This window comes from Eptesicus fuscus, chromosome 17 (assembly GCF_027574615.1).
Source record: "Eptesicus fuscus isolate TK198812 chromosome 17, DD_ASM_mEF_20220401, whole genome shotgun sequence".
Taxonomy (NCBI): Eukaryota; Metazoa; Chordata; class Mammalia; order Chiroptera; family Vespertilionidae; genus Eptesicus; species Eptesicus fuscus.
Genome location: NC_072489.1, coordinates 36,523,920 through 36,536,872, shown reverse-complemented (window position 1 = coordinate 36,536,872; position 12,953 = coordinate 36,523,920). Strand labels below are relative to the sequence as shown.

Below are 12,953 nucleotides of genomic sequence, written 5' to 3'. Positions count from 1 at the left end.
AGCTTATCTACTAAAATATTTAAGGAATTATTTGTCAGTTATTATAACACTATAAAACCTAACTGAAAGCATAATTTAAAGATTTAAACTCACCATAAGGGCATTTGAAGCACACACACTATGAAATCCATAATAAAATGCAGCAAACTGCTTATAGATGGATTTGTTGAGAAGAAAGTCAATATAAAGCTGTACATATTCTGAAAAGCAATTTTCCATCTGTTACATAGTAAAAGTAAAAGGTAAACAATAATGCATTTGAATTAAGAAATGGTGTCTAACTTACCTTTCCTATTTTGATTGGTAACTGAAATTTTTTCACCACCTGGCTTTAAATTATAGGACTTAATTATTCCAAATTCTTCCTGAAAAACCTGATGGGAGATTCCACAAGATATTTATTGGCATGGTTGATATGATAACAGGCTTTAGTGAACATCTTTGTAAATTTTAAAAAGCAATTTTTCTCCATCTTAGTACCAATCACATGCATTGCAAGGTAAAAAAGTAGGTCTTTAACTTAACCCTCTCTGTTGAATGTTAAACACTTTACTGATATTCACAAAACACCTGTAGCCATTTAAGTGTTGTGGAGCTATGTGGATTACTTTAATTTCCATTTCCCAATTATTGGTAGGCTCCGGAGTGGAAATGAGTTTTGGTGAATTTCTTTAAGCACTTCATCGATTGCTCCTTCTGTCTATTTCATCAGGTTAAGATCCTCTGTGATAGGGGATATTATTGGTATGTGTTGACTAAACCTGTTCATCTTTTCTAATAATGGGTGTTTCATAACAAATGGCATTTTTCATATATGAAATACATGGTTAACAGAAAGCTATTTGTACCTGGAATGTTGAGTAGAAATCTTCCTCAACATTGCCCTCATATGACAGGAGTTCACTTAATCCACGGGCCAGCTCCTATAAAAAGAAATCTATTATCTGTGGTTTTAAACCAAATGGTCTTACCGAAAAGCAGATGTATAACTCATCTATATGTGAGATAGAGCAGATAAACTTTCAGATTTTGAAATAAAGATAATATTTGAGATGTATTTTCCAGATAAAATATTTGTTAATGATTTCTACCATCTACCTTTTCACTGGAAAAGGTCATATAGGAGGTAAATGCCCAGTTCATACTGTTCTTATGCAGCAACTAAGAGCATAGTTCTCATCATGATTCAATGCTATCTGCAACTTACTATTTATAAGTTTGCAGTATTTCTCATTTTCAACTTACATTCTTAAAAATATGCTGTTTCAGGATACACCTTTTAAACACAAAAACACAGCATTCATGCATGTAAGTGGAGTTTATATTTTAGTTACAATGCCCTGCTTTTCCAAGAAGTTGAGAACAGTGGAAAAAAACATTTTCCTGAATTAGGTTACAACTCATGCTACCAAGGAGCAAAGATTTAAACAAACGGAAAAAGTAACCAAATATTTTTTTTTAAATTTAGGTTTTAAGAAAAAAGTTTTACTTTATTTTAAATTATTAAGAGATTACATAAAAAGTTTTCCATCCATTAAAAACAGAAAATTTCATACAAAATTTAGATGGGCATAGATTGCAATTATTAATAAAAAATTATGGGTGCTGAAAATTATAATTGGGAGATTTGTGATTTTTATTAAGAACTTCAGGGACCACCAGGTGAACCCAAGGGAAGGGACTTACCATCTTTTTTCAAAGATTAAATTTTTAATGACAAAATAACAATGTCAGTAGGTCATGAAGTTATATACTCAGATCTGCTACATTCAGGACTGTAGACCTTTTTAACTCAGCCTTTGCATTTTCAAACCCCAATTTTTGTTGAGAACTGTCTATATCAATACTGTCAATCTTAGACCCTCACCTGTAATACACTAGCTCTAAAATATTTAATACCCATTCAGTTAAACTTTCAAAATGATTTTTGTAAATGAATAATTAAATAAACTGTGTGTGAAGTTACAGAATAGTGCTTTTGCACAGTTTGAATACCCTGGTCTTATTTAATACAGCATATTTGAGAATAGCTTTAGCAGAAGCAAAAAAGATAGTACACATACTAATTCTAGATTATGCTGCCTCTCCTGTTTGCAACATAAACCCTCCAGTATAATTTTCACGAGACTGTTGGGAAGATTTCTTATTGTTTCTGGACCATTCTGTTGCTCCAAGTCATGGCTCGCCTCTCAGAGAAGCAGTGGAGTATTCATGGAAATTATCGCATTTATTAACACCTTATTGAAGTCTCCATTGAGGAATATTTTGATTACTTTCTCTACCTTTTGTCCTATAGTCACAGATGTCTTTATATTAAGAAGCGTATCTACTATATGTTTCTCTTCAATTTCCTGTTCCCTCTTCTTGAAAACAGGGTATACAAATACATGATAAAGAATTGAATAAAAAAGCAGTTAAAAATTTTAGGGTATATTTTTACCATCTATGAAATGGAAATTAGGTGCCAATTTTAATAGGTGCTTTTTAAATTAATAAACAGATAATCAATTTATAAAACATTTTTTAAAATTACCCACATTCCACCATCCTAACACAGCAGCAATTTTCCTGTTTGCTTTCAATCTTTATTGATGCATGTACAGAAACAGTTTTTTTCAATAGTTGATCTCATAGTATAGGCACAATCTGGATTCATTATTAAAGAGCTACTAAAAGAATATAGGCTCAGGGAAATCTTCAGCTCCATAATATAAAACAACATATTGGCATTTAGTCAATTATAAAATATCCATTATTTACTAAAAAAATAAAACTGGGTCTAAATGAATCAAATTAAAATAGTTTTAATCATAGAATCGGGCAATTTAGTGACAAAAATCATTAATAAAATTAGGAAATTTATCAGTAAAAGATTTGGCAAAAACTAAGTGGGACAAAAAAATCCCAAAAATCTAAAATGAGACGGTAACTCAGAGATTAGTGTATTCCCATTGTTTTATAGATAAGAAAATTAAGTGACTCATCCAGGATCACAGCTAAGTACAGTATGTTGCAGAGACAAGACTATAGAAGACAGATCTCTTAATCAGAGCCTGCTCTATTTTGCAAGCAGCAAAAAATATAAGGGATTGTCAGGAGGATGTGCATACTATCTATTTTTCTACTAAATTTTTACCTTAGATTAAATTTGATCAGAAATCTAAATTTTGAACTGAGGAATATTACAAGACAGTCCCATAAAATTCATGTTGTATTATTTTAAGAGATGTTGTTGCATACACTGTTAACGATACTGCACAGTATCATCTTAATAAGGATCCATAGAAGTAATCATTAATAAGTGCTTTCTTATCTCCTGTAACCCCCCAAATACATGAGTTTTACTATCTCATTATTCACATAAGGAAACTAGAGCTCAGAAACTTGAAACAACTTAGCTAAGTTCACAGAGCTAATAAGTGGCAGAGCTTGGATTCAAATCTCTGCATCTTTGACTTCAAAGCCTGTTGTCTATGGTATAAGAGCTGAAGAATGCTGCAGTGTCTCCACAAGAAAGGAGAAATCTAGATAAAAAAGGAGATGGGTTACAAAAGTAGAGAGAAACCATATTTAAAAATAAGAATAGCATAAGAGGAGAAAGACTGTGCAGGTAGAGGATGCTAGCATTAAGGAATACGATGCTAGTAGCTTTATACTTACAGGCATAATTTGACTTAAGTCATCAGTGGTGACACTGCAGATGCCCACTGGTGTATTTTGATCACTAGGAACGATGGGAGGGCTCAATAATTTCTTGTAACAGCAGGGGGGGAAACGAATATCCAGTGTAATGCTGTTATAAACAGCTAGTCCCATAAGCTATGCATACTAAATGTTAAGTATTAACATAAAACCCATGACAGCAAATAAGTTTTAAATTATGCATCAGTCTGTTTCTTGTATATTTCTTTCAGATATAATACTGACTTTTTAAAAATATATATTTTATTGATTTTTAGAGAGGAAGGGAGAGGGAGAGATAGAAACATCAATGATGAGAGAGAATCATTGATTGGCTGCCTTCTGCACGTCCCTTACTGGGGATTGAGCCCGCAACCCAGGCCTGTGCCCTTGGCCGGAATCGAACCTGGGACCCTTCAGTCCTCAGGCTGACGCTCTATCCATTGAGTCAAACCAGCTAGGGCTAATACTGACTTTTTAATGAATTACCACATACTCCTTTCCTTTCATTTATTTCCCCACATAATTTTTTGATTACCAAGTCATGTAAAAAGGAGGGAATTAGTTGATAGTATTTATGATTTCCTTAGAAAAGTTTATTTAAGATCACAACAGATAACAGTTTCACACATATCCAAAAATTAATATATAAGAATCACTTTCTAAATTTAAACAAAGATGGTGATTTTATAAGTAGCAGCAGCAATTTATTTAGTAGAACTCACTGAAGAACACACTACTACTTTTGGTGACCATTTTATCTATTTTAAAATTAAATACAGACTAAAGAGAGCGGAGTTGAATAAACATATGTATACACACACAGAGACATACATACACACTGTTGATAAGCTAACAGGATAATTACTCTCCTACGGTAATATCTGAAAGGACTTTAATACTTGGAGTTTACTCAAAGGGTTAAAGTTAAAACCTAAAGATGTTATATATATAAACTTTGCCCAATTATATGTTAAAAATATTTTTATTGATTTCATAGAGGAAGGGAGAGATAGAAACATCAATGATGAGAATCATTGATCGGCTGCCTCCTGCACAATCCCCACTGGGGATCAAGACTGCAACCTGGGCATATGCCTTGACCGAGAATCAAACTGTGACCTCCTAGTTCATAGGTCAATGCTCAACCACTGAGCCGCTGGGCCAACTGTATTTTATTTATCAGTTATATGGCAGAATGTAACATCCATTTGCTGAAAGAGGGGTTTTATAACAAATTTCATATTTCAACTATCAAATAAAGATTATTATATCAAGTTATTAAGGAAGTCATTCATTTTGTAGGCTCAAAAGGAAATCTTATTGTATGGGCTGGACAAATTACTGTGAACAATTAAAAAAAATTAGAAGACAGCCTGTATTTCAATTTGCTAAGGCAGAATGAGGTTAATAATTTAAGGAATAGATATGCTATTTTATTGGTAACCATAGTAACAGACTGAGCAGTGTATGCAAGGGACAGATATTGAAAAGAAGTCCTAATATGTGTCTTTAATTGTGATATAGCAATAATGGCAATAACCACAATACTACTGTAGTTACATTTACGAGTAATCAACACTCTAGTGATAAGTTCTATGCACTTTTCATTTTAAAAAGTTCTTTTAATTATAATTTAACAGATGAGGAAGTAGCCTTACAGGGTTTGCTGTAGGAAACTTGCATTCGCACTAAATCAATGTGCTCTGGTTGAAGCAGGAATGGGGATCAGGTGTCATGTGCTATAAACAGAGTTTGAAAAGCCTGCACTGTACTGCACTCTTAAGTTCCAATGCCCCTTGTGGTATAAGCATCATACTTTTAAAAATTGTTATATCTCATCATGCAGTCTTCAAAAATTTTTTATTATTATAGGTTCCTCATGTAAATGCCAAAGCCTTAACATATTTAAAAATGAAGTATTAGAACCAACTACATTTTCTCAATCATTATGCCTGTTCTCAATTTTTAACTAGTAGTTCTCCTCACCTTCAGTAGATCTCTCCACCACTTACATGATCACAATCCACTATTGCCTCACATTTTTCCTATATGTTCTAATGCTTTTAAGGCATCAGTCTTATTTTCTACAGATTATTTTTGTGTGAGATAAATACACATTAACAATGAGATGTAGTGGCTATAATAATTTTAGATTTATGGCAGGTCCTTGAATAACATTATTTCAATCAGTGTTGTTTCCTTTTAATGCTAATCAGATGCTGCAGGAACTTAACTCTTGTTTATATCAATTAGCCTATGGTAAAATTGGTTTCGTTATATGTCATTTCACTTAAAGTCATAGAGCCTATTGACAATGTTAAGTGAGAACTTACTGTAATTGTTTAACTTGAAATATGCAACGTAAGTAAATATGCTTAATATGCTCTTTTGGGTAATGACTGAATAGAAACTAATGTCTATTGTAAAGAAAACAATTAGTGCCTGACTGGTGTGGCTCAGTGCTAGAACAATGACCCATGCACCAAGAGGTCACTGGTTCGTTTCCTGCTCAGGGCACAGGCGTGGGTTGCAGTTCAATCCCCAATGGGAGGTGTGCAGGAGGCAGCCAATTGATGTTTACATCTCTCTCTCTCCCTTTCCCTTCCTCTATTTCTAAAAAAATCAATTTATTAAAAAAATTAAAAAAGAAAACAAGCAAATTAATGACTGTATGTACTAGTATAACATTCTAAAAATGTGATAGCTCAGTAAAATCTAATACTGCAATACAAATATTACAAAGTCAAAATATCACTCAAATGTAAGCTGTGATGAGAATGTAAAGTGTGACAAACATGTATCAGGAAATCCAAATAGCTCATAGTGTAATGAGAAGCATCAACGACTCAGGCTTTCAGTGAAGTTGAAACATTAACAAATGATTACTGTGAACAATACAACAGAAACAAAAGTCTAAGAATTGTTAAGTGTTCTATACTGTGGAACTTGGCACGTTGGACCTTTAGACATGGCAGTATACACAAAATTGCGAATTGAGTTTACCATTTCAATGTGTAGTTTTGTTTCTAGAATCTTTTTTCTAAAGGTTTCTCAATTTCCATATACATTTAGTTTCTCAATTTCCATATACATTTCTCAGGATTTATTCCAACAAATGCAACAAAGATATTCAAAGTTCTCCATAAGATAGCTCTTTTTAAGAAATATATATTTTACTGATTTCAGAGAGGAAGATAGCTCTTAACTCTCCTTCTGAAGGTGTCTTGCATAACACCCAGTGTGCCTTCTGCTTCAATCAACTGGACCTACACATTGCACTGTAACAGGCGCAGCACAACACAGCCTTTTGTTCTAGTCATTCTTCCACTGTACTAGTATGTCTTTAAAAATTTTTTTAAAAAATTGATTTTAGAGAGGAAGGGAGGAGAGAGAGAGAGAGAATCATTAATTGGCTGCCTCCTGCACACCCCACACTGGGGACCAAGCCCACAACCTGGGCATATGCCCTGATCGGGAATCAAACCGTGACCTCCTGGTTATAGGTTGACGGTCACAACTGAGCTATGCCGGCAGGGCTGTCTTACTCTTTTACAGACCTGTGTTAATCAGATAGAATGGCTCCATCTTTAAATGTCTACCTTCTGTAGAAGGACTATATTTAATCTTTTTCTCCTCAGAACTCCTTAGCAATTAATGTCAAGTGGTCATTTGACTATGAGAACTGACTGTCTTGCATGGTGGTCATCTGCCCATTTAAATGGTGAACTTCTTAAAGGTGGATAGTATGTTCCTTTTTTAACCTATGTATCTCCAGTGCTTGCTCATTTATTTATTCTTCTATCCTTTCACAATTATACTTCATAGATTAAAAAAGCTAATGTGAAAAGTATCTTGTCCAATCTCCACCCAATACAAGATGCCTTCTCTAGTACACTTGACGGGTCAGAGGATGGCACAGGGATTTATATAACTTTAACAATACTTAAAGTAATTAAATATTCCCAATATTTTCAATTTTTATTAATACTTTAGGATTTGAGGGGCAGATTAAAGACCTAGATTTAATTTACACAATTTTGATTTAGTAAACTGAGTGAAATAAACTATTTTTCTGTTAGTTGTTACACTTTGTAATTAGAACAAAAACAATTCATCATGAACAGAAGATACTTTGATTTTTAAAAGTCTTAATTTTCTGATAAATTAGATAATATATGAAATATAAAATATTTTTATTTTGAGATAAAGTTTTCAGGAAAATATAAAAATTCAGTCATTCCTTTCAATCAATTAAATCTGCTAACATGTAGCTGTGATATTACAAATAATAAAGATTATTGAAAATCTATCAGTAAAGTTGACAAGCATGCTTAATTTGAATAAAATGCTTGAGAACAGTTTTCCAATATTCAGATAAAATTTTTAAAAAATCTCTAGTCTCCTAGCACCTCCTAGTGGAAAGTTTAAAGGATACAATTCCAACCAATCGGAATTCAGAATAGTTATCACATTTAAAGCTGCTAAACCAATGGCAGTGTGAATCTTTGTGATATGTAAACATGCCTGAAAAAAAGAAACATGATTTCATTAGTGTGACTGATTTAAAAATCAGAGTGGTAAAAATATATATATTTCATCGATTAGAAACAAAACAGTTCAGTAATAGTTCTGTTACAAATAATCTCTCATGTTAAAATATATCAAATATATGTACAGAGAGCATGCATGAGCCTTTTACTGTTCATTGGTATCCTGAAACATGGGGTAAAAAGACAGAAAATCAGTTGATTTTCCTTATAAAAACTCTAGTTTTATAAGTTATTGGTTATGATCAAAATTAATTTTGAGGATTATGTAGAGATTTCAATTTATCCATGTTATCTCTAATTCCCATTACCAGAAAGATGATATATATATATACACATATATATAGAATATGTACAAAATAAAGAAAAATAAACACTTAAAATTCTCCTCTGAAGAAAAACAATAAAAATAATGATTAGATATGTGTTTTCTCCAAATAGAATAAACCCAAATTTAAATTTCAAATGATTATGTCTGTCTTAAAAATTAATGAATTCTTATTCATTAAAATGTCTCATTGTTTAATGAGAAAGGCTTTAAATATTAGTGTAGAAGAGCAAACTAGTTTTTAAAATTTCAAATGTTTTTTATTTCAATGACAAATTAAATTCTCATGCATTTGGCTTATTTGGAAAGGAAGTGGATGCTCCCTTGCAAATATATACTTTCAAATCTTTATTTTGTGTATGATTCCCAATAAAATAACATTTTGATAATCAATTTGGTCAATTTTTAAAATTTAAATAACAGTCCTTAAAAATTATTCAAGATTTATGGTTGACAAAAAAAAAATCTGTAAAACCGTAGGGTAGATTAAAAATAAGAGGGCCTAATCGAATCTAATTATGAAGTAATACTATTCATAAAAATTAAATACTCACCATAATCTGGATGAAAAATTTGGCGAATTAGAAGAAGGAACCATTCTTTAGTCAAGCCACCCATATCCAAACCAGCTTCCCCTACAAAGGTAACTTTCAACTTCTTTTTCAAGTCTGCTCTTTTCCGGGTTAACTATTTGAAGAAAGTATATAGTAGAGGAGAACAAATGGCAGAAAAAGGAAATTAACTTTTTAAAATTTGGGAAATGTGTTAGGTAGTCAGTATCTTGTTTACAGTGTCACAAAACACCCATTCATCTACTCATCCACCCACTCATCCATCCATCCATCCATTATCCATCATCCATCCAATGAATCTGTCAGACACTGTGAACTAGGTATTATTAGGTTTGTTGTATAGATCAAGAAACAGAAATAGAGAAGGTCAGGTACTTTGTCTCCCAGGTTCATATTGTCTCCAAGATTCTAATTTAGCAGATTACAATATAAAATAATTCATTTCTTTAACTTGCCTTCAATACTAAACTTTTAAATATCACATAACTAAATCAGCCTTTAACTTATAATAGCTACATGCAGATCTGGCTAAGAATTGTACGTGCATATGAAGCTCTATAATACATAGTACATAAAATCAAAGTAGGTTTGACCCTTAATTGACCAAATATGCCCTGTAGATTGGACCCCTAATTTTATTAGATGAATAATCTGAGGCTTGGCAAAGTTAAAATGATACGTTACACACCCAACCAGTAAGAAAGGTGGGTCTACAATCTAGGTTACATAGTTATACATATAGTTGTTCTATATAAAATCCCTTTTTGGGGAATTAACAACAAACTGTTAATAAATATATGAAAATGGGCTTAATTGTGAATACAGAACTGACTTTAACTATGGTATCAAAATATAAGGAAGCACACTTACTAGCATAGAGAAATAAGGTAATTTATTAAAACTTTAGAATTATGAAATGTACTTAAAGCTTTAATCAATGAAATCATTTTGAATAAATGATCTATACCTCATCAAGAGAATCGCTAACCAGATGTGTCCTCCTTACTTTCATATTTAGAAATAACATATTCATATCAGGTCTCTGTCTTCGAGATACTTTATCCACCAGACTTTGCTAATTGAAAAAGAAAGCAAACATTTTCACTTTTACTTAAATTTTAATTTCACTTAAAACATTTAAAACTTTAGTAAAAATCACTTATTCTCTATACCATATCTCAAATAAATAATTTCATAAACTCAGTTGTAAAAATTTTGTTTTATGAAAATGCTCTATTATTTTGTTTTGAAACAATGGTAACCAAAGGGGATCCAAAATGGAGGACCAAAAATAATTCACCAGTAAAGTGTGCTATGTTTTAGTTTCCACATATCTCATCTCTTAAATAGCAAGGTTTTCTGTTTAATAAATACAAAGCATAGTGTGGGAACATTTGAAACATATACTTCGGATGATAAACTTGGCTTAAGGTTTTTTAGATACTGAATTACTCTCAAAGCATAATTAGTCTACTTTTAGAAAGTAGTTTGTCAGTATTTATCAGAAACATTAATAATGTTCATAATCTTTGTCCCATTAATTCCTCTTCTAGGAATTATAAAAACAGAAAATATTTCATTCAGTGAGATGGTCATCAGATCATTACTATAAAAGCAAAACTTTAGAAATATACTAAATTTGTATCTATCTAATAGAATATAATACAGCTATCAAAAATGATGGTCCTAAAAACTATGTAAATGGAAGATGTTTAAGGAAGGCACAACTGAAAAAAAGCAGGGAACAAAATTGTGGATATAATTCTTGCCCTTACAAGATAATATAGGTAAAAAATATCAAAAGAACATTTACCAAAATGTTAAAAGTTATGTCTGGGTGATGAAAACATGGGTGACTGAAAATACCTATATTTTGTTCTTTCAAAATATAAGCAATGAGTATGTAAAAAACAACACATTAAAAAATATAAGGACTATATAAAATACCCTCTCTATCATATAAAGTCTACATATTTGCATACTTAATTTCTCTAAATCTTTTTCAGACTACCTCATCTTTGGTAGCAAACTAAATGAATTATTATGCAGATTAAAGACTGTCATTTCAGACATTTTAAATATATGCAGCAATTTGCTTTAGTAGATAAAATTTTAATATCCCAAATCTCTATTATTAATCCTACTCTTATGATTTAGTAGGTTACTATAATAAAACATTCTAATTCAGACCCTTCTTCATTTCCCCAATTTCTACTTCTAAAGGCTTTCAATGATTTTTCTCTTCTCTGGGTCACACCTTTCATGCTCAAACTCCCCTTTCCTACCTTCTGTTCCCAGTCTATACCTCCTGGGAAGCCATCATACTGGAAATGTCCCCCCTACACATTATCTAGGATGCTAATTGAACATGACAAGCCTCAGTGACTACTCCTCCCATCAAGAATTAATCTATATAATAAAAGCCTAAATGACCATTACAGTGGAACAACCAGAACGACCGGTCGCTGATTATGCACACTGACCACCACGGGGCAGACGCTCAATGTAGGAGCTGCCCCCTGGTGGTCAGCGCGCTCCCACAGGGAGAGCACTGCTCAGCCAGAAACCGGGCTCAAAGCTGGCGAGCGCAGCAGCCCTGGCAGGAGCCTCTCCTGCCTCTGCAGCAGCAGCGCTAAGGAACAGCGAGCCAACCGTGGTAAGGAGCGAGGGGTCTCAGACTGTGAGAGGGCACAGGCTGTGCTGAGGAACACTCCCTGCCCCCAGTTCAGGAATTTCATGCACTGGGCCTCTAGTATTTAATAAAAAGTGCTTCAAATGAAAGAAGTACCGTATTTTCTGGCGTATAAGACGACTGGGCGTATAAGATTTTCCTGGGTTAAAAAGTCATCTTATACGCCGGAAAATACAGTAAATATCTATGCAGCTTTGAGCACAAGTCACTTCACCTCTAAGATGGAAATACCATATTTTCTGGCGTATAAGACGACTTTTTAACCCAGGAAAATCTTATACGCCCAGTCGTCTTATACGCCGGAAAAATACGGTAATAGTGACATTTTAGATATAAAATGTAAAAACAAAATACTAAAAAGTTGCATGAAATTGCTTAAATGCAACTAATAAAAAATGTCAAAATGACTATAGACTAATCTTTGAGCCAATATCTACCCAAGATTAAGAATTCTGTGCCAAATATACCTATTGAAATTTTTTGGGGGAAGGGAGTAGTGTGGCTATGGAACTCCCTTGCATATAGTCAATAACATTTCTTCTAATATCCTCATAATTGGTGTAAGCTGACTTTGGGATGTTACCAGTCCCTCAAATCTCTTGTCCAGCTCTGTAATAGGAAAAAGTACTTACTTTCTGGGAACTGAATTACTGAAGAATAAACAATTCTTATTTTGTATGCAATTTGGAAGTAACATAATTTATGCTTTAGCATTCTTTTTGTATTCTCGGAAAAGACATGGAAACCATTTTTTTTTTTTTACTCTGTGTCTCTTTTTATTTTAAAAAGACTGCAACCAACTTTCCCTTTAATTTTTCAAGTTGTAAGTAATCATGTCCCAAATTCAGATACTCAAAATACATGAGCATTTAAGTGTCTAGTCTAAAGCTCTAATAAAAAAAAAGCTCACTTAATCTGATGCCTACTAACTAAAGTATATAACTTGATTGTGCTGTGCTGAAACACAAGTGGTAGGGAGTGGTGAGGGCAGGCCAGAGATAAACTCTGTCCTGCTCCGTAACTCGACTAAAGCCAACTTGACAGATCCCCCATAGTTTCTATGGGCCTCCATGCACTTTGGTTTCCTAAGAAACCATAAAACATATTTTACCTTCTTTGGACATATCAGT

At 32.8% G+C, this 12,953-nt stretch overlaps 1 protein-coding gene and 1 long non-coding RNA gene across 2 annotated transcripts in view; one reads left to right on the top strand and one right to left on the bottom strand.

The window, feature by feature from the left end:
• LOC129152021 (uncharacterized) overlaps positions 1-12,953 on the top strand; it is a 75,841-nt gene that overhangs the window by 13,647 nt on the left and 49,241 nt on the right. The window lies entirely within an intron of this gene.
• Positions 1-12,953, bottom strand: part of HECTD2 (HECT domain E3 ubiquitin protein ligase 2) — a 59,598-nt gene that overhangs the window by 6,149 nt on the left and 40,496 nt on the right. Inside the window, exons 12-18 of the mRNA XM_008156917.3 lie at positions 10,099-10,206; positions 9,114-9,246; positions 8,120-8,208; positions 3,661-3,819; positions 849-923; positions 287-374; positions 94-200 (exon numbers count right to left, since the gene is read on the bottom strand). Coding sequence (XP_008155139.2) covers positions 94-200; positions 287-374; positions 849-923; positions 3,661-3,819; positions 8,120-8,208; positions 9,114-9,246; positions 10,099-10,206 — 759 coding nt within the window. The remainder of the gene's footprint in view (positions 1-93; positions 201-286; positions 375-848; positions 924-3,660; positions 3,820-8,119; positions 8,209-9,113; positions 9,247-10,098; positions 10,207-12,953) is intronic.